Source organism: Nicotiana attenuata, unplaced genomic scaffold, assembly GCF_001879085.1.
Source record: "Nicotiana attenuata strain UT unplaced genomic scaffold, NIATTr2, whole genome shotgun sequence".
In the NCBI taxonomy this organism is placed as follows: domain Eukaryota; kingdom Viridiplantae; phylum Streptophyta; class Magnoliopsida; order Solanales; family Solanaceae; genus Nicotiana; species Nicotiana attenuata.
In genome coordinates this window covers 2,015,151-2,040,958 of record NW_017670247.1, presented here as the reverse complement: position 1 = coordinate 2,040,958, position 25,808 = coordinate 2,015,151, and the positions used below count along the sequence as shown (strand labels likewise).

The following is a 25,808-nucleotide window of genomic DNA, read 5'->3' as shown; positions in this document are numbered from 1 at the left end:
AAAAGTAGGGCACACCCCCTCAAATAAAAGCTGGCATTGTCCCCAATGCCAACTAAAGCTAAAACAAGCATCAAAAAGTATAGGGAAAGGATATGAAGACTCCCTAAGCCGTGTCTGTCTGCATGGGATCATGAGTGGTCCCCGGGTCCTCTATATGCGCGGGAATCTCAGACTGGTTCCCGGTCTCCTGCTGCTCAGCTGCTGGGACTGGGGCCTGGACCTGGACGGGCTGAATATCAGGAACATCCTGTGGCTGACTGGAGGAAACCTCCGGTGGGTCCGCCAACTGGATGATCACCTCATCTGCACTGGGGAGCTTCCTCTTCTTCCTAGGAAGCCTCTGTGTCTGCTCTTGATGTGGCTCTGCTGCCGGTACTGTTGCTGGAGCTGGATCCTCAAATAGCAAGTCTAAGGGTAGCTGGTCTGCCTTCAGCTTGTCCACATCTGCTCTAAGCTCCCTCATAGACACCTTGGAAGCCTGTGTTTTGCGCAGTTTCCTGTGCTCCCTGGCAAGCTCCTTCAGAGCCTTGTCGTGTGAATCCACTGCCTTAGACAAGGCATCCTGAGTACTGATGATCTTTTCCTGGTTTTCCAGGATCTTCTTCAATGTGTCCTCAATGGAGTGTGGAATTTGTGCTGGTTGTGGTTCTGACTGAGCCGCAATGGTAGAAGACAGTGTAGACAACCTGGATGACACAACTGACATCCAATTGTTCAAGCTATGAAGTGCTGGCTCAGCTGGTGGGCAGTGATAGGATGGGCCCGGGAAGACGGAATCCCCGGGCCAGCTGAAGTAGAAGGACCAGCAGTAGTGGAAGGTCCCGGAGGCAACTCAATGGTGGTGGAGGCAGGCTCAGTGGAAGTGGGCTCAGCGGAGGTCTCTACCGCAACCAGCTCTTCAGACTGGCCAGTTGGAGCAGAGGCAGGCGGTTGTAATTCTTGTCCTTGGGGTTGTCTGGCCCCTTCAAACTATACCACGAAAACGGAGCCACAGGGTTGACCTTGATATCAAAAGGTCTCCTCTCCACCTTTAGGTCCCGGAAATACATAGTGAGGGTGTTTGGGAAAAGGATAGTTCCGGTCATGCTCAAGCCCTACTGCAGAAATGACGCAGGACTTAACATCGCCCACGTTGATAGGATATCCCGCCATAATAGATGCAACAAGCACAGCCCGAACAAGTGGAATAGTCTGATCATGGGTAGTGGGGTCAAGCCGACTGCACACAAAAGTCAACCACCCCCTAGCCTCAAAGTTAAAGGTCTTCCGAAATAGTTTGGTCCCTACTTGCAACCACTCTAAAACAGTACCCGGGATTTCCAGGTATGAAGCTAACCACGGACGAACCTCTTCGCTCATTGCCAACTTTTCATTGTAAAGGGTCTCATCTTCGTCATTGAACCCCAAGTATTCATTAAGTGCCTTCCCAGTAAATAGCACCTTTTTGTTCCGCACTTTGGTCACTTTAGTGCCGCTTCAAGATGTGGGCCACATTGCTGTAGAACTCCTTGACCATGTGCTCATTTGCCTTTACACATTCACTACGAAAACGCGCCCAACCCACTTGAGTTTGAAATTGTCTATGCACATTCGGGTGTAGGGGAAGAAGGTCTCGCTCAATAAAACTCCTCTCAAGAATCAGCTTTCGTATTGGCCACCATTCCCTAAACTTGTGGAACGATACCTGACTGACGAACCTATCCTCCCAAGCTGTGGGATTTCTAGTTCGGTCAACACCCCCAACCTGAGGTTCACCCCCCCCCCTGTACCTCTCTAGCACATTAAACCTCCTCCTCACCTCCTTCTGCACTCTCCCTAGACAAAGAAGCTGTGGGGGAGGTGGAGTAGTCCCCACTACCGGATGCCGAGCCCTCAGATGACTCATGCACAACATTGATTAGCTGTCGGATAGTGGGTGATGGCGGAGGAGTATCATCAGTCAGTCTAAACCTTCCGGGCCAGTCAGGGACATGAGTGGGAATGGAATCTGAAGAGACATCCTGTGAAGGCACGTACTCACTCACCGAAGAATGAGAAGCAGCTCTGTCTGCAGCTTTTATTAGCTTCCTTGTCTTTTTTATGCTTTCCCGAACTTGGGGAGTGAGTTTTATCATCTTGCCTTTGCCTCCCCGGGAGGAGTCACCTCTGCCGGGTTGTTTGGAGCTCTTTCCTCTCTGTTTTACCATTGTCTGCAAGCACACACATCTAAAATTTTTAGTCTAAGCACAGGCAGTAAAACAGATGACAAATGAATTGCAGAATAGAAGCCCAAAAGTTGCAGAACATCTTGCAGACACAGTGCACCGCGGCCCGCACAAAGAGGAGTGCGGCCGCACTGGAGGCATCGCGGACCGCATAAAAGCCACCGCGGTCCGCATTGGGGAAGGATCTAGAAAACCACTTCTCTGAATCTCTCCACCGCGGCCCGCACAAAGTGGTATCGCGGCTGCGGTGGGTCAGCGCGGACCGCACTAAAGTGACCGCGGTCCGCGGAGGGTGCTAATTCAAGGCACTGAGTTAGGGTTTCTAATTTTTGTAATATTGTTCAAGTTTTCACCCAACTTTGTCCCTACTCAATTTACCCAGTTAATAGAGTCCTTAGGCACACAAAAATTAACAGTTACACTAACCTAAGCTAACAAATAGAGAAAAATGGGAAGAAGAAGAAGAAGAAGCTATGGCTACTGTAAATGAAACAAAAACTAAAATTAAGCACAAAGAAATGATTGAGATGTTACCAGATGTGTAGATGTAATGCAAGTAATCACACTAAGCAAGATTTACGGTCAAGAGAGAGGATGAACAGTAAAAAAGGAGCACTGAGAGTTTAGGGTTCGAAAAGGGTAAAAGGAGACCCTTGAGGTCTATTTATAGAAAAAGGTGTGGGACCGAGTCTTACCTACCAGCGCGGCCGCACAAAACGGACCGCGGACCGCGCTGGGTTTGTTAAGAAGAAGTCTGAGGAGGCAACCTCCGCTGTCCGCACAAAACAGACCGCGGCCGCAGAGGTCCACCGCGGTCCGCACTACATGCAATGCGGCCGCGGTGGCAAACTTCAGAGAGTACCTCACTTGGCCTTCATCAGTGCGGACCGCACAAAGTGCAATGCGGCCGCACTGGCAACTTCAGAGACTGTTCCAATTTTCCAAAATGTTTTGCGCTGCATCAACACAATCCCTACAACATCTCACAACCAATTAGTCCAAAAATCAAACCTAAACCACAAAGAAAATCAAAGAAAACAAAAAGAAAAAGACATGGGTTGCCTCCCAAGAAGCGCCTGATCTAACGTCGCGGCACGACGCATGTTACAATCACATCACTTCAAATCAAGAAGCGCCACCACGTGGCTCTCATCAAGCTCTCCAAGAAGCAATAACAAGCATGCCCAGCAAGTTGGTTTAGCATCCAATCAATGAATGGCAAGGGATAATGATCCTTGCGGGGCACTCTGTTCAATTGTCCATAGTCTATGCAACCTTGCCAACCTGTGACTGTTCTGGTAGGAATCAACACATTATGAGGATATGTCACCATTGCATGCACTACTTCATTTAATCTTCTTTGATGCTCCAAGAAAGGCGTTGCATCATCCTCCAAGATAATTTCGGGCTTAAAGATTGTGGGGCTGAGGTGTGGAAGAAGTGGTTTTAATTCCAACACCGGTGGCTCCTCAATTGTTGGCTTTGTTGGTGAGTTTCCCGGTTTGCAAAAGTTTCCCGGTTTTCAAGATCCAAAGATAATTTTCTGGGCTCACAAATTCCGTAACATGTAAAGCATCTATGCACTTCACTCTACTTACATCATCGTTGACATCCCGATTTAGAGGCACGGCCACAAGGGGATCTTCAACATTAATCATAGAACTTGTATCATCCATTATCACAGCTGTGACAATGTCCACAAATGAGCACACCTCGGTACTATTAGGTTGCTTCATGGATTTGCAAACAGGGAAGACGACCTTCTCATCCCCTACCCTGAAAGTTAGTTCACCCGCTTCAACATCAACCAATGCCTTCCCCGTTGCAAGGAAAGGTCTCCCTAGAATAATTGGGACCTCATAGTCCACCTCACAATCCAAAATCACAAAGTCCGCCGGCAGGATGAATTTGTCCACCCGGACAAGCACATCATCAACTATACCCAAAGGACGCTTCATTGATCTATCTGCCATCTATAATCTCATGGAAGTTGACCTTGGTGGCCCAATACCTAAAGTCTTGAAAACTGAGAAGGGAATTAAATTGATGCTTGCCCCAAGATCACATAAATCTTTGGCAAAGTCTGCACTACCAATAGTGCAGGGGATAGTGAAAGCACCGGGATCCTCTAATTTCGGGGCCATTGAATGTACTATGGCACTAACTTGGTGGGTCATCCTGATAGTTTCACAGTCCATTGATCTTTTCTTTGTAACCAAATATTTCATGAATTTAGCATACCCAGGCATTTGCTCCAAAGCCTCCACCAAAGGCACGTTGATGGATAAGATCTTCATCATGTCAATGAACTTTTTGAATTGGTTGTCACTTTTCTGCTTGGCTAGCCTTTGAGGATAGGGGGGAGGTGGTCTAGGAAAAGGTGCCTTGCCTTTTGGCACCACCGCATCCGGCATGTCAATTATGTGCTCCCTAGACGGGTGTCGACGCCCCCTTTTTCTAAAGCAAAATCGGGTTTACGATATTCGAGAAGACAACTCTATTCCCGTTTGGGAATTGAGTTTTTGGATTTGAAGAGTCGCCACCTAATGATTAAGTGCATTAGGACACTAAGGGTTTTGAATTTGAAAACCAGAGTTCGGGTAAGGGCTAGAAATTATCTCGAGGGGAAGGTGTTAGGCACCCCTCAAGATCCACTAGTGTGGTTCCCGGCCATGCTATGTTGTGACTTTACAAATAATCAATCGAGGCTCAAATAAGGACTTGCAATTAAATTGAAACTTGTGAAAGTAAGTAGAAAGAGAGCAGAGATTTGAAAGGTCTAAACAATTCTAAAGAGAGCAAACAAAGACAAACAAAGGAAAAGGGATCCTAGGTTTATGATTAATATGGATCACTTCAATGCAATACCCAGCAATCACTCCTCAAAGAGGGGTCGCACGTGATATTAGCGCATCGGTCATCATCTCCATATTCTACCCTTCCCACCCCGTAAAGGTTATTTAAACGTGTGGATTGGTCACGAATGCTTATTGCGTGCTATTACCCGTCCCGTCCTATAAGTCCTAGAGGGTATTTAGGACCACTATTCCTACAAGGTAAGGTCTAGGCTGAACCCTTAGGTTTAAAGGAAAAAATGTAGGCGACATACATAACAAGTAGGACTACACATAAAGGAACCATACAAGGGCAAATAAGAGGCTCACAGATCCCTCACAAGTAAACATGTAATTAGCACGCCTCAAACACATTTAAGGTCTTAAAAGAACGCGAGTTTAAAGATCACTTTTAGCAGAAGGTTTAACCACAACTGAGTGATCCAAAGAGTGTTTGACTTGCAGAAATACAACTAAGAAAACAGTTGAGTAAGTAAAGGTGGGGGAACTGTTAAAACATCGTTTTAAAAAAAGGATTTGAAAATACAATAGTTTAAGTAAACAAGTATCAAAATAACGTGATCCTGGGCGGAAAGGTACCAGTAATTTCAAAGCTTAATAGAGCACGAATAAGAAAATTAGTGAGAGCATATAAATACAAAACAGGTTTCCAGATAAAGAGATTTTCATTAAAGAGTGGACTTCAGAGAGGCGGATAAAAGAGTTGGGAAAGTTGAAAGGTTGAGTAGTTTGAAACTAGTAAAACAAAATCAATCATCTTTATTATTATTGGGCCTAAAGCTTGCCTAGGCGATGTATGTATTGCCTTCTTGTCTTAGAAAAAAGTGGTGAACATGTATATTGATTCTAGTTTTAAAGAGAAGACGTAGTCACACAAACTTGTGTTGTTAAATTAGACAGCTAGTGAGGCGTTCAGCAATTGCAACCCTCAATAACATGATGTCTAATACACATAAAGCTCCTAAAGCATGGTCTCTAAATGCGGTAGTAGTTTCATAACAGTTATTTGTTGATTACTAACTGATCGCAAAGTGAGTATAACAATCTGAAAGTAAAGAGCCTAAAACAGGATATCTAGGTGTAAGATGCATGTCCTACGCATGGCTTCTATTGCACAAATTGGTAAGTAAAGCCCTATAGACATGTTTTCTACCCATTAATTTAACTAAGCATGCATAATCCCTCCCAATTTCACTATAACCCCAATCAGTTGTTTACAAATTATTACAAACCATGATAGCTGAATTACATAATGAAAAAAATAAAATAAGAAGCTACTCTATAGGGAGCCTTCAACCAGGCTCAATCTTCCAACCTCACTTCTTTCGAGTTTCACAACCTTGACCATGGTTCGGGTGCGGCAAAGCCCCCTAAGGGCCCAATGGGGGTCCTTGGCCAATACCAGCACCCAAACATTACAAAAATGTTTGAACCAGTGCAGTGTGGATTTACCAGCCTTGTGCATCAAAGTTCAATGGGTACTCAAAGGTGCCCAAGGCAATGCTTACACGAGGGGGGGGGGGGGTAAGGAACCTAAACTCTAGGAGTAGCGAGAGTGATAGAATTTTCTTTAAAGAAATTGAGTTGAAAAGCAGTTTTTTTTTAAAAGAATGATCCATGTAGAACCAGCTTTGAAAGAAAAACAATGGGACAGTTTTAACAAAACTCAGAACCAAAATACCTCATATAGTTCCAGGCAGTAAACACAAACAGGGAAAAGGGGAGTGAGGCAAATAATTCACATGTAACAACACAGTTGCACCTAGATACCAAAAGAAAGCATTTCAAAACTTAGACAGTCAACAGGTTTCAACCAAAGGGCTCATGATCACATGCTGAGAATGTACTGGGGCTAGGGAGTAGGAGAGAACATGCATTAAGCAAACCAGTAGGCATGCTGGATTAATAGGAGGATAGTCACACAGGGGCATGCTAGTTGCAATAAGGACAGCAGAACCATAAGTAAAAGCATAGAAGAAACAAAATAAAGTGCAACATGTATAAAAGCATATGTTTTGGATGCTACAAATCAAATAGAGGGCATACCAGTCAAGGNCTACTATTATAAAACTACTAATTAGGAATGAACTAGATTACGCTAAGAGATAATTGCTAAGAGTTGTTTCTAATGGATTAAGGGGTACTAGGGTAGTGGCTTTCACCTAGATGGCTAATTGACGGGTAATTGCTTCTAAAGCTTGATTGACATGATTGGGGAAATATGTATAACCGTAGCACAATTTTACCCACTCTCACACCTCTTGGTAGAGAGAATGATTTTGCCCAATTGACTCTCTCGAGACCAAATGGGTAGGCAAATTAGCTCAAGCAACTAGGGTTCAAGTCGGGTAATTACTCTCTCGAGGTTTAACCCTTTAATTGGGACTATCAATTCTCTTGAATCCATCCCAATTTCTTGTTGGGTCAATTTTGGAGACTTAGGCTCTCTCTCTCAAGAAGAGCCAAGTCAACTTAGCACAAACCAGTGTTTGCAACCACCAATTCATAAATTAAACCATAAAATTGACCCAAATACAAATACCCATAGTCAATCTAACCTTAAATCACAACACCCATCAATTACCCACACTAGGGTTGAGCCACAACCCTAGCTAATGGGTTTAGCTACTCATGCTTGAACAAGAAAATAAAGAAATAGATGAAGAACAAGACATATTAATTAAATGCTAAATTAAAATACAAGAATCTATCGTTAATTTGAAGCTAAGATGCCAAAAATGGCTACAGATGATGTTCTCACGAGCGCAGCTGCTGAAATAAAATAACTGATGACCTAAAAATGGCAAAATGTTCTATTTATACTAGGCTGGAAAAACTGGACAAAAATACCCCTGCGGGGTCAGTGCGGGCCGCATGAAATGGACCGTGGCCGCACTAGGCTCTTTGACATCAATTCTGGGTTCTCTGAACTTGGGCTCCGCGGACCGCGGCCGCAGAGGCAGCTGGCGCGGTCCGCACAATCACGACCGCGGACCGCATGGCTTGGACTTGGCATAATTCCATCTCTCTGAATCTCTTGTCCGCGGACCGGACAAAAAGGTAGTGCGACTGCGGAGCCTTTACCGCGGACCGCTAAATACGTACCGCGGCCGCTTTGCCTGAAGCCCACTTTTGTCAACTCTCTGAACCATCTAGTGCTGCCGCATTCGACTTTGCGCGGTCCGCGCTAGTCTTGTTTGCCTCAGTTTACTTGGTCTTTGATACTTGAGCAGGTTTCACTGCTTTTGAGCCGATCCTTGACATTTTGTTAATTTGTCGATCAAACCTGCAATCAAGTACAACTTATGAGCCTTTTTGGGACTATTTTGTAACAATTTATAACCAAAGCGTAAGCAAGAAGGAGCGTAAAACACGTTAAAATCACTAGTTATCAATGAGTAACTCCGTATAATGTATTATGACTTATGTAAATCGTCGGTTTTGGTTTTCAGGTTATCCGGAATTGATTCGGAAGGATGATTCTCAGCTTTAAGCTTTAAATTTGAAAGGTTTGACCAAGTTTTGACTTTTTAGTATTTAGCCTTGGATTGGATTTTTGATGGTTCCGTTAGCTCCGTTGGGTGATTTTGGACTTGGGTGCGCGTTCGGATTGTGATTTGGAGGTCCGTAGTAGAATTTGGCTTGAAAAGACGAAGGTTGGAATTTTGGAAAGTTTGACCAGGTGTGGACTTTTTGATATCGGGGTCGGATTCCGATTCCGGAAGTTGGAGCAGGTCCATAATGTGTAATGTGACTTGCTTGCAAAATTTGAGGTCAATTGAACGTGATGTGGTAGGATTCGGCATCGGTTATGGAAGTTGAAGTTTCAAAGTTTAATGATTCCGAATTGAGGTGTGATTCGTCGTATTGATATGTTTTGAGTGATTCGAAGGTTCGACTAAGTTCGTAAGGTTTTATATGAAATGTTGGCATGTTTGGTTCAGGTCCCGGGGGCCTCAGGTGTGTTTCGGGTGGTTAACGGATCAAGTATGAAGTTTGGAGAATTTGCTGAAGTTGGCATGTTGCTGTTGTATTCGCACCTGCGAGGGTATTGCCGCAGGTGCGACGCCGCAGGTGCGGTGGGTTGGACGCAGGTGCGGATGTGTGTTGGATTGGGGAAGACCGCAGGTACGAGGTCTTTTCCACACCTGCGAGGTCGCAGAAGCGGATAGGGAGCGCAGGTGCGGAGATGCAGATTTAAGTGGTTTCCGCCGAAGCGGATGTTTTGTCGCTAAAGCGACGCCGCAGTGGCTAATCTGACCGCAGATGCGGAAGTGCTGGACAGAATGTTAAATACAAGGGTTCACGATATTGACTTCATTTTTACATTTCCAAGTGCGGATTCGGGAGATCTCGGAGCTATTTTCATCACAAGGATTGGGGTAAGTGTTCTACACTCGGTCTTGGTTATATTTCATGAATCTATCTTCGATTTTAGCTATTGGTTAGTGAATTGAAAGAGGAAATTGGGGGTTTTGGCCTAAAGTTTCATAACATGAATTTTTGAGTTTTGAACTCCGATTTGGAGTCGGATTTGAGTGGAACTAGTTGGACTCGTAATTGAATGGGTTGTCAGATTTTATGAGTTTTGTCGAGTTTCAAGGCGTGGGCCCGGGTGTGATTTTTGGCCGGATTTGGGATTTGACTTCGCATTCGATCTGTATCATTTGTAATTGCTTCCTTGGGTTTTATCTGATGTATTTGAGTTGCTTTTGGCTAGTGTTGAGTTGTTCAGAGGTCGCTATGCGCGTGATGGCATTCTTGGAGCATCGCTTGGCTTGCTGGGCGTCGGAATCGGCTTGTTTAAGATAAGTAACTCTTCTAAACTTAGTGTTGAGGGTATAAAACCCCGAATTATATGTTATGTGATTGGTGTTGAGGTGACGCACATACTAGGTGACGGGCATGTGGGCGTGCACCCTCTGAGTGGTGACTCTGTTATTTCCATGGCACTGTTTAGTGGCCCATTTTGTTGATATTTGTGTTTTTCACCATGTGATAAAATTAATTGAGTTTTACATCATGCTATATATCATGTTTAGGCTTTATGCTGATATTGTTGGGACCCATAGTGGTCGTTTCTTGCTGTCATCTCATCGATTCTGTTGATATATCGTACTCAGTTGCATTCATGCATTCTATCATATCTCAATCTCAGTTGTTGCTTATTGATACATCATATCATTGTTCCGGGTCAGTTTTCATGATGGGTAAGACTGGAGAGTGATGACTCAGTGAGGCCAAAGCCTGAGTATGAGTGATAGTTATGGGATCGGGCTGCATGCCGCAGCGATTATATTGATGATTATGATAGCGCTTGGGCTGTAGGAGCCCCTCCAGAGTCTGTCACATTCCCCCAGTGAGCACGGATGATATTATTGAGGGATAGATTTCCCTGGACATGGATTTGTCCGAGGTATTGATATATGGAGATAGATTTCTCCACAGGGATGGATTTCCCTTTTTGTCCTTGGTACCGAGTGACGTCTAGTCATTGTTGAGTATGTTCCGGGATGGATTTCTCTGGGCCGCATGGGCCATATACGGTACCGGGAGGGTGAGCATTTATATTATTGAGTATGTTCCGGGATGGATTTCCCTGGGCTGCATGGGTCATATACGGTACCAGGTGGGTGAGCATTTATATTATTGAGGGATGAATTTCCCTGGCATGGATTTGTCCGAAGTACTTGATACCTGGAGATGGATTTCTCCACAGGTTTGGATTACCCTTTATCCTCGGTAGTGGACGACTTATAGTTAGTGTTGTATATGTTCCGGGATGATTTCCCTGGGCCATTTGGGCCATATACAGTACCAAGTGGTTGAGTGAGATGCAGTGAGGTTGAGTACTCTGAGGGTGTGAGTACATGATTCATCTCTGAGGTACATGGCATTGGCATGCATATATGGCATACATGCATAGAGACGCATTTTTCCTCATGTTGTACGGTATCACGTCATTCATGACTTTGTACATACATTGATATGTGGTTATAAAGAGGTATTTCACACTTGTTATTTGAAAAAGAAAATGAAACATGTCTACCTATTGTGGAAAGGAATTTTCAGGAAAAAGTTACAGTTTTCAAAACTCACTCATATTTTTAACGATTTCGGTAGAGGATTTGGGCTTTCATTGGTATACTTGAAAAGTGGAACTATTTTCGGAAAACTATGTAAAGGCGGAGCACTTTATTTTAGAGTTATTTCTGTACTTATTTGTTGTTACACTGTATGAACCTTTGTTGGTTATTTGTGTTGGACCCGACCTATGTACCAGCTCGTCACTGCTTTCAACCTGAGGTTAGGTTCGTTACTTTTTGAGTACATGGGGTCGGTTGTACTCATACTGCACTTCCTGCACATTGCGTGCAGATCCCGGTGCTGATGTTGCCGCGATCGATGGTTGATGGATTTGAAGGCGTACCTGGGTTCCTGCTGTATGCTGCCTCTTGTTCACGGTAGCCTAGATTATAAAATTCTATTTATGTACTTTTCAAACAGAAGATGTATTTTCTTCATAACAGCTTTGTAAACTCTATTCTTAGAAGCTCATGATTTGTACTACCAGTCCTTGGAAAATGTATAAGATTTAGATAATTCTGTTATTTAATTGTTTTATTAAGTTAATTGGCTTACCTAGCGGGTTGGGTTAGGTGCCATCTCGACTGGTGGATTTTGGGTCGTGACAGATTGGTATCAGAGCTCTAGGTTCATAGGTTCTACAAGTCATGAGCGAGTGTCTAGTAGAGTCTTGCGGATCGGTATGATGACGTCCATATCTATCCTCGAGAGGCTACAGGACATTTAGGATATACTTCCTATCTTTCTTTCCTTATCGTGCAGCATTGATTCAGCTTGAAGCGTAACTCTTTGAATTCCTTCCACGTATTCGTATGCACATGTGTGCGCTCGGTATCAGATGTACATCGACAGCTTGTGATTCTATGGAAGAGGTGCGAGGAATAATTTTGGTAAGCTGATGATGGCCAGTCTGGAGGACTTGAGGCAGGGTTTGACTATGGTTTGAGCACAGAGGTGTTCATTGTGTGAGCACGTGCTTTTGGATTATATGTCCGGTAGTGTCCCTATTAGTAGAATTTATGGCTGGATGGCTACATGATGAGTATGATTTGATTACGAGATGTGTTCATATGGTTGAATGTGACGAGTAGGGTCTGCTTGAAGTGTAGAAAGAGCTATTTGGTGCTTGATTTCCATCTTGATTTGATGTATAGTCCCGAGTTATAGGTGTGTTGAAGGGTCTTTTAATGTTGATTAGTTGAGGAGTGAAGTAGATTTCATGTCGTGATATGAGTTCAGGCTCAGGAAGATAAAGTGATTGCGTAATGTTTATGACTGTGGAAGGGTATAGAGAGAGGTCAGTTAGAGGCAAAGCAAGTGGGCTATCTCCTGCGGGATGTCCTGAGGTTTGTGTGATCCCTACGATTGTTTGTTGGGAGTTCTCTTTTACCAATGAAATATATGTGTTGAATTTTGAGTTTGGATCGCCTATGAGAGTAGGCTTGACTGTTACCAGGATGAATACGAGATTTGCAAATGATTTGAGGTATTATATGGTTGGTGGTGCATGAACTTATGGAAGATTTAGTTGAATCTCACTGCGGTGTTATAGTTGTAATAAAGTGCGGGCATTGGGAGTTATGGTGTGTTTTGACCTATGGCTTTGAGCCAAGTGGGGGAGTCCGCTATTGATAAGTTGATTTCACGGTTATGTGTTGTATTGGTTTCGGTTTGAGGTATATTTGTGCATGAGTTATGTTCTGCAGAGGGTGAGATCGAGGATGAATTGAGTAAAGGAACTTTTAGGTATGAGTTGTATTAGGCTTTATGAGTATATGAGAATCATGGAACGATTTGAGTTGTTATTGGTGAAGGATGTAATGTGCATGGAGCAGGAATTTATTTGGTTGCATTAAGGTGGAGTTACTTCCTTGGGTGTTGGAGCGCTAATGGAGCACAGGTTGTTCGTCTGTTTAGTCAGTCTAATTGAGATTTGAGCAGGGTGGATGACTCTCGAGAATGCTTCCAATGAATTCAAGATTTATACGTGGCAATTGGAAATCATCAGGATGTGTATTTGGCTAGAAACTGAGATTTATATTGGAGAATGTCAGGACTTGTGGCATTTCTATATCATTATGGGTTCTACATATCAGTATTAGGAAGGCGAAGGTAATGGTTTTAGATTCGTAGAAGGTCTCTTCAGAGTGGGTATCTCGGTTGTGGTACTTTTGGGGGTGCTTAAGAAGGAATACAACGGTTTATAAGCCTTAGGGCGGTGTGGTTTTATGCTAAAGCTCGTGGGGCATGTTTTAGTTAAGGATAGTAGTGTACTAGCAAGGGAAAGTATCAATTTGAAGGTAATTCGGAAGGAACTCAGAGAAATGGGACAACTTGGTAGTAGGTTGGATCGGCACGGTAATGGATATGATCGGTTCTTTGGGTACTTATGATGTGGTGGGTTCCTATGTGTGTTCTGTGACAATGCTCTTGGGTTTTGATGGCTTGAGTAGCTTGGTTGGGTTAGAAGGAGTCATTTCTGACGGTTTGGTTTTTGTGTAAATGGGATACGGAGAGTTCTTGATGGTTTCTACCACGGTTAGAGATGTATATTACCTACTGCCATGGGGAGCATGTGATATATAATGATTTCCTCCTGGATGGGATCAAATGGAAAGTTCTTAGCTAATTAAGTATCCAGTTGCTTATGGCTCGGAGTGGATTATGATGTTCTCGTATCTATCATAGGATGGCATGGTATATGCGGTGTGTTGTGCAGGATCGAGTGCAAGGTCACAGTTCAGTTTTGGAAGGAAGGTCATAAATTCTTAGGCAGCATGGACGGTTTCAGATGACTAGGTAAATGGCATTACTATATGGTATGGCTTGATGAGAGTATACATTTCAGAAGGGGCAATGTGTTTTGATTTATGGATACTTCATTGGTATTGCGGTGCTCTCCTAGTTGATCGATTGCTGATGTTCGAATTTTGCTTTGTGGCACAGAAGAATTATAGAAGTATTTCTCGTGGGATGACCGTGTAATTTGAGAAGTGTTAGGCATTCAGGCGGTGGAGTTGAGATCAGATATGGTGATTCGTGTGTTCTATGGATTTGGAGACTGGAACTTCTCATGAGTAGATTGTTTCGTGGTTGTGGACTGTAAAAATGTAGCCAAGGTTAGTCAGAGGTTAGTATGGGTGACCAGAGTTGATATGGGGTTCATTGGTAGGCCCAATATGAATGTGTGTTCTACACCGCGTCGGGTTGGTTGGCTCCGAACTGCTATTATTGTGGGATGTACCATTCAGTTGTTGTTGAGCTTATTCGAGTTTTGAAATGATCTGTGAGTTACCGTTCTATGTTTGAGGAGTTGTGAATCATTGGTTATATGCACACATGGTGCGGTTCTATTGGGGCTGTATAGCGTAAATTCGAGCCAAATGAGTATTTAGGTATTGCATGATTGATTGCGTGTTGGCAATGTCCTTTCCGGGTGGTGGCATTGCGTTATTTGCTCTCCGTGGTTATGGTAATGCACTTTGGGCGCTTGGTGTCAAATTTTGCAGGGTTATTGATTTTGAGCAAGGCGGCTCGAGGTGTATAATATGGACCAGCATTTGGATGGGGTCACGCATTGTAGCAGAGTTGTATTGAGGTGTGATCCATTGCGTGAGATTCGTGTGTTTTAGTTATGCGGTGTGTAATGGGTTCTTAGCATTGCATCGTGGTGATACCCGTTGAGCTTGCGGGACGGTTCTCTTGTTTGATGTTATTTTCCCTGTTTGAGTACATATGGAATGTTACTTATTAGTGCACGGATTGCACAGGTTGTGACTGTAGATTGTATTAATGTGTCATGTCACTAGAGTGATTATGTTAGATGAGATGAGGTCATCGTACCTAGGATGGGTGTTGTCGGATCAGATTGCGATATATTTGGAAGGATAATGTTGCTGATCGGCTTAGAAGATTTCTATAGTTCCTATCGAAGGGGAGGAAGTTCCACAACTTGTTGACCTGGTGAATGGTTATGAGTTTCTGCGTGTTTCTTTCATCATTGGCAGTATGCGAGGGTTTTAGAACGAGATCTTGTTTGATATGAGGTTTATTACTGGTATTTGGTTATTTTGAGCAGCTGCTGTGATTAGAAATTTTCACTATGAGTATCTGAGTTATGCGGCATATCATGTGATTCCATCTTGGGTTATGACCATGGCTTGTCACAGCTTGTTCAGACTTATACAGTGTGAAGATGCAAGATTCTGGTCTTATAGAAAATTTCGGATGAGAAAATTGGATTCTAAGGTTTATGAGCTAGGTTGGATTAAGAAATTTCAGTCATGTTGTGTTATCGGACCTATATGGGATAGGGTGATGTGGGATCACCCCCGGGTATGTGCGTAGCAAGATTATTCAGTGAGTTGATGGCTTTTGGAACAACTCTGGGCACGTTCGAGGACAAACGTATCAAGTGGGGGAGGATGTAACGACCCGACCAGTCATTTTGAGCAATTGCACTTCGCTCAGTTGTTTGAGGGCATGAGTAACTCCGTATGATATATTATGACTTATGTGAATCGTCGGTTTTGGTTTTCAGATTATCCTGAATTGATTTGGAAGGATGATTCTCAACTTGAAGCTTTAAATTTGAAAGGTTTGACCAAGTTTTGACTTTTTAGTATTTGGCCTCGGATTGGATTTTTGATGGTTCCGTCAGCTCCGTTGAGTGATTTTGGACTTAGGAGCGCGTCCGGATTGTGATTTGGAGGTCCGTATTGGAATTTGGCTTGAAATGGCGAAGGTTGGAATTTTGGAATGTTTGACCGGGAGTGGACTTTTTGATATCAGGGTCGGATTTCGATTCCGAAAGTTGCAGGTCCGTAATGTCTAATGTGACTTGCGTGCAAAATTTGAGGTCAATCGGATGTGATTTGGTATGTTTCGGCATCGGTTATAGAAGTTGAAGTTTTAAAGTTCAATGAGTCCGAATTGAGGTGTGATTCACCGTTTTGATGTTGTTTTGAGTGATCCGAAGGTTCGACTAAGTTCGTATGGAGTTTTATGACTTGTTGGCATGTTTGGTTCAGATCCCGGAGGCCTCGGGTGTGTTTCGAGTGGTTAATGGATCAAGTTTGAAGTTTGGAGAATTTACTAAAGTTGGCTTGTTGCTGGTGTAATCGCACCTGCGAGGGTATTGCTACAGGTGCGACGCCACAGGTGCGGTGGGTTGGACGCAGGGGCGGATGTGTGTTGGATTGGGGAAGACCGCAGGTGCGAGGTCTTTCTCGCACCTGCGAGGACGCTGAAGCGGATAGGGAGCGCAGGTGCGGAGATGCAGATTTAAGTGGTTTCCACAGAAGCGGATGTTTTGTCGCAGAAGCGGCTAATATGACTGCAGATGCGGAAGTGTGGGACAGAATGTTAAATACAAGGGTTCGCGATTTTGGCTTCATTTTTAGATTTCCAAGTGCGGATTGGGGCGATTTCGGAGCAATTTTCATCAGAAGGATTGGGCTAAGTGTTCTACACCCGGTCTTGGTTATATTTCATGAATCTATCTTCGATTTTAGCTTTTGGTTGGTGAATTGAAAGAGAAAATTGGGGGTTTTGGCCTAAAGTTTCATAACATGAATTTTTGAGTTTTGAACTCCGATTTGGAGCCGGATTTGAGTGAAACTAGTATGGTTGCACTCGTAATTGAATGGGTTGTCGGATATTGTGTGTTTTGTCGAGTTTCGAGGTGTGGGCCCGGGTGTGATTTTTGGCCGGATTTGGGATTTGACCTCGAATTCGATCTGTATCATTTGTAATTGCTTCCTTGGATTTTATCTGATGTATTTGAGTTGCTTTTGGCTAGTGTTGAGTCGTTCGGAGGTCGCTATGCGCGTGATGGCATTCTTGGAGAATCGCTTGGCTTGCTCGGTGTCGGAATCGACTTATTTAAGATAAGTAACTCTTCTAAACTTAGTGGCCCATTTTGTTGATATTTGTGTTTTTCACCATGTGATAAAATTAATTGAGCTATACATCATGTTTAGGCTTTATGCTGATATTGTTGGGACCCATAGTGGTCGTTTCTTGCTGTTATCTCATCGATTTCGTTGATATATCGTACTCAGTTGCATTCATGCATTCTATCATATCTCAGTCTCAGTTGTTGCTTATTGATACATCATATCCTTGTTCCGGGTCAGTTTTCATGACATTATGAGCCCGTGGGTGAGACAGGAGAGTGATGAATCAGTGAGGCCAAAGCCTGAGTATGAGTGATAGTTATGGGATCGGGCTGCACGCCGCGCGGTTATATTGATGATTATGATAGCGCTTGGGTTGTAGGAGCATCTCCGGAGTCTGTAACACACCCTCAGTGAGCGCGGATGATATTATTGAGGGATGGATTTCCCTGGACATGGATTTGTCCGAGGTATTGATATATGGAGATGGATTTCTGTACAGGGATGGATTTCCCTTTTTCCTCGGTACCGAGTGACGTCTAGTCATTGTTGAGTATGTCCCGGGATCGATTTCCTTGGCCGCATGGGCCATATACGTTACCGAGTGGTTGAGCATTTATATTATTGAGGGATGGATTTCCCTGGACATGGATTTATCCGAAGTACTTGATACCTGGAGATAGATTCCTCCACACGGTTGGGTTACCCTTTATCCTCGGTACTGGACGACTTATAGTCAGTGTTGTATATGTTTCGGGATGGATTTTCCTGAGTCGTAGGGGCCATATACAATACCGAGTGGTTGAGTGGGATGCAGTAAAGTTGAGTACTCTGAGAGTGTGAGTACATGATTCATCTCTGAGGTACATGGCATTGGCATGCATATATGGCATACATGCATAGAGACGCATTTTTCCTCATGTTGTACGGTATCACCTCATTCATGACTTTTTACATACATTGATATGTAGTTATAAAGAGGTATTTCACACTTGTTATTTGAGAAAGAAAATGAAACATGTCTACCTATTGTGGAAAGGAATTTTCAGGAAAAAGTTACAGTTTTCAAAACTCACTCATATTTTTAACGATTTCGGTAGAGGATTTGGGCTTTCATTAGTATACTTGAAAAGTGGAACTGTTTTCGAAAAACTATGAAAAGGCCGAGCACTTTATTTATAAGTTATTTCTGTACTTATTTGATGTACACTGTATGAACTTTTGTTGGTTATTTGTGTTGGACCCGACCTATGTACCAGCTCGTCACTGCTTTCAACCTAAGGTTAGATTTGTTACTTTTTTGAGTACATGGGGTCGGTTGTACTCATATTGCACTTCCTGCACATTGCGTGCAGATCCCGGATGCTGATGTTGTCACGATCAATGGTTGATGGATTTGAAGGCGTACCTGCGTTCCTCCTGTATGCTGCCTCTTTTTCACGGTAGCCTAGATTATAAAATTCTGTTTATGTACTTTTCAAAAAGAAAATGTATTTTCTTCATAACAGCTTTGTAAACTCTATTCTCAGAAGCTCATGATTTGTACTACCAGTCCTTGGAAAATGTATAAGATTTTGATAATTCTGTTGTTTAATTGTTTTATTAAATTAAATGGAATTGGATAATTTTTAATTGGCTTACCTAGCGAGCTGGGTTAGGTGCCATCACGACCGGTGGATTTTGGATCGTGACAATAATACACTATCAGATGACCGAGAAAACGAAGTAGCATTGTTACAGAATAATAATGGTGGGCTCTTTTATAAAATACAAAAGTTTGGGGCATTTTTAAAAAATGTAATAGTGATATTTTGGGTCAAAACCAGCTCTTGAGCTAGTTTTGGGAATTTGCCAAAATGTAAAAAAAATCTATGGCCAAACATATATTTTTGCCAAAAAGAACCCAAATATATTTTGGCAAAATCTATGGTCAAACAGGTCCTTAATCACTTCACACATATGGATATATATCTCCTAGCACTAGCACATCAAGTTATTCCATGTTTTTAAGAAGGGTCCTCCAAATTTGTCAATTTCACAAATCCTCTTAGTTGTAGTCACTTGAAAACCCCACTTATATATACCTTTGCACGTACAAGCACTAGCACAAATGGTTTACATATTTGTGCGATATTGCCTACCGGGGAAAACTAAGCAAATGCAAGTGATCATCATTCCATCTTGCACACCTCTCATGTCTTTTATCAAATTATAATGGTTCATTATAGAACATGATAGTGCCTTTCAAGTTCCATGTTCACATATATTATGGTGATATATGACTAGCTATAGAGTTTAAGATATTAATTTAATATATAATTTATTTAATGATAGCACAAAAATATTTAAAAAATTATTTTGATAATAAATAAATAGTTTAGTAAATTCTTAAAAAATTATTAAAAAGTAAAAAATAAGTCAGCTTTGAACATTTTTCACATATGGAGCAATACTAGTGAAAGAAAACACGAGAAAATGATTGAAGAAAGTTAGTTCGTGTAGGGATATCATATACGAGTTTTCTTGTAAATTGTTAAGTTGTGCAAAATAAAAATTTATAATAAAGCATTTTGGAAAAGAAAAAAAAACGGTAATTTTATTTAACGGCGATAATAAATTTTTTGGTAATTTCTAAATCTACAAAAGCAAAAAATCAACATCAGATCTCTCGTCTATAGTTATATGTGACATCCTTTGCACTAACGAATGTCGCTATTTCTACTTAGATGGGAAGGTGTAATAGGAGCATATTCTGCGAAATATATTTTCAAACCTTTTTAAATTATATTCTCGTTTCTTGAATCGTTTACTTTGCTCCTAAACTTTAGAATAAGGAAAGACAAATAGGATGGGATAGACTATAGAGAGAAGCCAAAAGATAACAAATTCCAGCATATGACAACAGAAACATCTTCTCTTTGGCCGAAAGAGGATCTAAAAAGCCACATTCATTTACATAAAATGTGGGATATTCCCCTCCTTTACAGCAACCAACCAACAACAAAAAGTGTTCTCTACCCATATCTTCAACTTATCTAGTTAAAAGTTCAACTGGCTTCAACAAAAAAACAGAACCTACCAAAAAGGAAATATCAACTTTTTCACCTGCTTTTTCTTTGAGCTTCTAAAATTAGATTTTTCACTAGTCCTAGTGTGAAAGGACATGACATATATAAAGTTAGACTTCTCTAGGATCAACAAAAATAGAAAGACCAGGTTGTGATTTTGTCCAGTCACCTAATGACCCGTCACTATAGTCTTCCCCTAGTCTTTTCATGCACCATAAATCCTCTGCGCATGATAGCTTTTTCCAGTGTGGAATTGCTAACCTCAACGGTTCACGACTTGCCACCTCCGTCGCCACCACGCTACACCGCGACTCTTTAGCTAGATTGTGTGCAAAATCACACAGAGATTTTGTCAGCTTTTCAGCTAATGGGCCTTCTCCACCAAGCCCATACAGAAAATGAAGGCCAAATGGCCTAAAAACCTCCGGCACCGACGGTACTTTGAGCCAAGGAAAAGCCCGGTCCACTAAACGAGTCGTCTTAGCAAGAATCTTTGTCATTCGTGACGCGCCACGAACCTCAAGATTGAACACGTCCTTACAGTTCCACACACTGAGCACAGCCCATGACTCGGGCTGACTCGCCAAGAACTCGTCCACACCGGGCCAACTTTGGGCCGAGTAAAGCCCCTTTGGAACCGCTAAAAAAGTACCCAGATTGAGCTTATTGCAAAGAATAGAATCAATGTCGCGTGGGAAGAACTCGGTAGTGGAGAAGCGGCGGCGGTATAGTGTTTCAGCGTCAGTTGGGCTGAGCTTGATGATAGTGACCCGACTTGATACCCGGGCCCGATGAGCGAAAACGGGCTGGACCAAAATGGACGGGGTACGGAACTTGGAGTAACCGCATTTGTGGGTGAAGAGCTTAATGGAAGCTTGGTTGTCGTTTTCTGTAGCTATGTACGAATATTCAGCACCATTAACTCTGAACCACTCCTCCATTTCGCACACCAGTTTTAACCCAATTCCCATTCTCCTGCAAAAAAATATCAAACATGTCATTATATTGTCGCAACACCCGCTATATTTAACAAAAATAAAGGGCCTATCTAAGAAGTAGAATATTGTTAAAAGTCGTTTGAGTTGAGTATAATACTTAATAAGAAGACAAAAGTGATAATAATAAGAGGGGATGTGTCCACACAAAACCATTTTTAGCAAAAACTAAACTATCATTGGTCGGGTGTGTACTTAAATGAAGATCTAACATAAAAAACTAAATAAGCTTTTTATACTACAATCTTTATTCATTTGGATTGTCGGCATCGTCAATAAATAAAAAGAAACCGAATATGTGTAGTAGAATTAGAAGTAGTTACCGGTGAGAAGGAGAAACGCGGAGGCCTAAAATATAGGCGAGTTTGGTGAAAATAGGAAGGGGTTTAATGGAATCAGAGCTGTTTTTAGCATTCCTTGAGAGCTTTTTCCCACACGTAACGGTTTTGATACAACCTCTTATCATCCCTACTATTGCTCTCTTCTCTTCCTTTTCTCCATTATGCACCACTATCTCTGCAACCTGTGATCATTATAATGAATACGCTGTTAATATAATAAACAACGAAAACAAAAATAATACAAGAATGAATATATATATATATATATATATATATATATATATTTACCAGCATGAGATAAGCAGCAGAATGGCGAACTCTGCAAATTGGGTCACCTAAAAGATGAGTGAAAAGAGAGAGTTTCCCACTTGGTCCAACTTCGCATCTTCTTTCCACTTGTTCCACTTCCCTGCAATCTTTTTTTGCATCAAATTCTCTCACCACTATCGACACTACACCATTCTCCTCCATCTTCTTTTATCTTTTTTTTCTTTCCTTTTGCTACGCTATAAAAACAAGACAAAAGAGCTAGAGAGGTTTATATAGATGTAATAATAATCTGCTACGTATTATAACGTGTAGAAAGGTAAAAAAGCAGAGGAAAGGCTTTTATATATCGAAATTGAAGAAAAACACAAAGGAGGATTCAACGAAAGAAGAAAGATATATGAACGACAAAGAAGAGACTCTAAGGGAAATAAAAGGTTCGAAAGAAAAGGGGCCGTTGAAAAGCTTTTTTTTTTTCGCCTTTCTTCTTTGGGTGTTGTTGCTATTAGTGAAGTGAGTAGTTGTTCATGATTAAGCAGAACTGAGAAGGGAGAAATAACTAGTTATTGCTTCTTCTCTTCTTTTGCTAAATTAGATGTGGCCTCCCTTTTTATACTGATTTTTGGGGCTGTCTTTTCTTTTCTCTAGTCCCCACCCCCTTCTCTCCTCCCCTTTTTTAAATATGAAATATGAGTAGGAAATACTCTGCAGTTTAATAAACCCATTTTTTATTTATGTTTTTTGTCTTTTGCTTACTTAATGGAACAAACCTTTATCAAAGAATCAAATAAATTTAAATTATGTAGATTAGAAAAATTAAATTTTTATAATTAAAAATATACGGTATTAACGGACTACTAATGAAAGAGTGACTAATATTCCTAATAGTAACTGTTTTTCGAATTTATAAATTAATCATGATCAGAAGAAATGGCGGCTGTGGCTGCGCAGTACCATTCCCAATTGTAGGTTGTTCTTTCTCTTTCAACTTAAATACCCTAACATCATCACTTAAATTTGTAATCATTACTACTCTTAAATACACATACAACACTTCCTTTCCATATTTCACCCATTATAACATCTCACCATACTATAACGCCTTACAGCATCAAAGCCATCTCATGCCTTTTCACATGCACCTTATCCTATTTATGCACATATTCAAATTTCAATATCTTTTTCTTGTATTATATATATTAGATAAGAGTTACGACCACCAGATTAGTTTCATTAACTTCATTTTCCAATGACTCATCAATACAAATTAATAAATTTAGGGATGAATTAGATGTAGATGTATGAAAAATTGTTGTAATTTCCTTTCTTTGACGAAGATATGCACGAACAAAGAGAATTCGAAAAAGAAATTTCTCGTATTTTATTGTAAATACGACTTGAATATACAAATAATAAACATCTCCTATATAAGCTTTCACGATTAGGCAATTATCATATAAAAGGAGTCTTAACAGCTCTACCTTGTATTCATGAACCTTTCATCTCACTCCTTCATACATTATAATTGATTAACTTTTCTTTATAGTTAGGATTTGTGATGTTAATTAACGTTTTATTTCTACTACAAGTACAAAATTACGCTATAAGTGGTGGTAAGTGGCACAGAAACCAATCAAAAGTGTTGATGCATGAATGCCACTTCGTCCGATGCGTGATAATGCATGATAGGAGCATGAATAAATGACTAATACATTTATAACGGAACTTGAATACCAAAGACGTGGGTGGGGGTGGGGGTAGAATCGCAACCGATTAATTGAAGAAGACAAGGAGACCGAGATATAAAGCCGCATTCTTGTTCAGAGCTAGCGGCTAGGGCAGCTATAAAACACTAGTCTGTATACTATTAGCCCCAGCTCAAATCATTCCATATTATTTATAGCACTCCTGACACACATTTGTAGTGGTGTAATTGTTTTAACCGATACAAACATCATGCAAAAATTTATCTCTACATATAGCCTGATATGACAACCAATTCAATCCTAACAAAGCCATAACTGAAACCGATTCTCGAATTTGAAAGACAACTTCTTTTAGTTATTCTTTGTATTCTATCAATTTTCCTTTTTGTACTCTTTACATATAGTGTTGAGTAAATACCAATTTCTAGTATTTTTAAATATTGGAAAAAAATTGTATTACAGGGACATATAAAATGAGTTAAATGAGGTATTTGAATACTCTTTTTCCATTTTGGTTTCAAATAAGGGATCTTACAGAAATAGCCACTCATTTTATTATTTACTTTTTCTAACTATATATATAGATTATACATCGATTATACACAATTATATATAAATAATATGTAAATTATGCATATATTATACCTTCACCTGGTATTTTTAGTTTAAGCAGTTAGATGGGCGGCTATCGGGTTAATTCTTCATCTTATGCCGGCCGCTAGTAGCTACGACTTGTTCGTTCTCAATTATCCACTTTCACATATTATGGAATTCATCTTTTAGTATTAATTAACATAAAATTGACCATATTAACAGTTATTTCTTCATTAAAAATCTAACAAATACTCCTAGGCTCTTTATTCCACGGACAACTTTGGAAAAAAGGTGTTAATTCTTTCTTGATATCAGAAAAAATCAAATATTGTGGACCATAAAAAAAAATTAAAAAATCAATTAAAGTGTATCGGAGAAAGTATTATTTATGAAATGCGCAAAAGTATTTGGGTGGCATTTAATAGTGGATAACTTTTGAAATCTTGCAAAAGAGTTTCCAAAACGTGCTTATGTTTTCAAGAAGTTTATTTCAAAAAAAAAGATTTCCGAAGAAGTGATTTTACAGCTTTTTGCAAAGTAAAATTTACTTTTCTCACGAAACACCCGTAATCAAATCTTAAATAAAAGGATAGCTATCTAACAGGTTTTCTTTTTATAGTAGCCACTTATTTTTTTTTCTTTTCAAAAATGCTTTTCTCAAAAACAGTCCAAACAACTTAAGTTATTTTAAAATCAAAGCGTAAGATAGAAAATTCAATTCCAGTTACTTTACTAATCTCAACAAACCCGAGATGAAGTAATTCTGTTTTGTGGTTAAATTTTGTTAATGAATATAATGCTAGCTTCCAGTTTTGTTTCTCTACTTTATGATATCATATAACCATACTGTATATCAGAATTCATTTACATCAATTTTAAGTGCGCAATGCATAAAAAGTGAAACTGTTTAGTTTATTTATCCAAACTAATAACAGAAGAATCTAACAAACTCAAAATGGGGAATGAAATGTCCTTAGAATAGCAGAATACTCCTCAGTAAAAAAAAAAATCCAACCTTTGATATAAAATAACCCTCACGTAAAAGCATTTGAAAGAATCGTGAAAAGCATTGGAAAGCGATGAAAAAAGAAAGAACTACAACGGAAAGAGAAGATAACATATTAAGAAACAGTGGATATTATTGGAAGCAATTAATATTATACTTTCATGTGAATTATTAAGAAAGAGAGTCTCATAAAATAAAGTAAAAATAAAAAGGTATGGGGCTATTATTAAACGATGTTGATCATGTCACCACGAAAAGAACTTATTTGTCGAAGTTTGTAAATGGTGTACTTTATTAGCATTAGGTATGATATTTTCCACTTATGGCCTAATTTAAAAGGATAATTGATAATGACGAAAGAATAATTGATGGTATTTAAAGGCACATTTGGCTTCAAGGAACGTGAAAGGAAACGATGGAGAAACAATGGCGCTTCTTTTACAATTTAGAATTCTAGTTGTCGTTTTGGCGGATTCGTATCAGTTTCTCTGGTGATTTGGCCAACTTATAAAATAAGATTTTTTACAAAAAACAATAATGCTACCAATTAATTAGTAAAATTTCTAATGACGAACTTAGGCATCTAATGATTAAGACTTGAGAAATGGGACTGAGAAATTTTATTTTGTGTCTCAAGTTCCACGTCATACTTATGTGAGGTCCTTGGTTACTTGACAAGTGAATTCATGGATCCCATTTATTTACTTTGAAAATAATAAAACTAAAAAAGACAATTTACAAGTTATTTAATATGCCTAACTAAGGACAGAAATAAGTATTACTAACAT

General features: G+C 40.6%; 1 protein-coding gene across 1 annotated transcript; it reads right to left on the bottom strand.

The window, feature by feature from the left end:
* Positions 1 to 19,878: 19,878 nt before the first annotated feature.
* Positions 19,879 to 22,317, bottom strand: LOC109236635 (probable N-acetyltransferase HLS1). Its single transcript, XM_019402828.1, has 3 exons — positions 21,736 to 22,317; positions 21,430 to 21,629; positions 19,879 to 21,086 (listed from the first exon to the last, which is right to left on the bottom strand). Exons 1-3 carry the CDS (start codon positions 21,916 to 21,918, stop codon positions 20,222 to 20,224), a joined length of 1,248 nt encoding a protein of 415 aa, XP_019258373.1. The 5' UTR covers positions 21,919 to 22,317; the 3' UTR covers positions 19,879 to 20,221.
* Between the last annotated feature and the right edge of the window lie 3,491 nt (positions 22,318 to 25,808).

Excerpts from the sequence above, each read along its gene's own strand:
- LOC109236635 (XM_019402828.1), bottom strand. The coding sequence starts at position 21,918 with ATGGAGGAGAATGGTGTAGTGTCGATAGTGGTGAGAGAATTTGATGCA. Across the intron at positions 21,630-21,735 it reads CTGCTGCTTATCTCATGCTG|GTTGCAGAGATAGTGGTGCA; the intron begins GTAAATATATAT and ends TAATGATCACAG. Across the intron at positions 21,087-21,429 it reads CGCGTTTCTCCTTCTCACCG|GAGAATGGGAATTGGGTTAA; the intron begins GTAACTACTTCT and ends ATTTTTTTGCAG.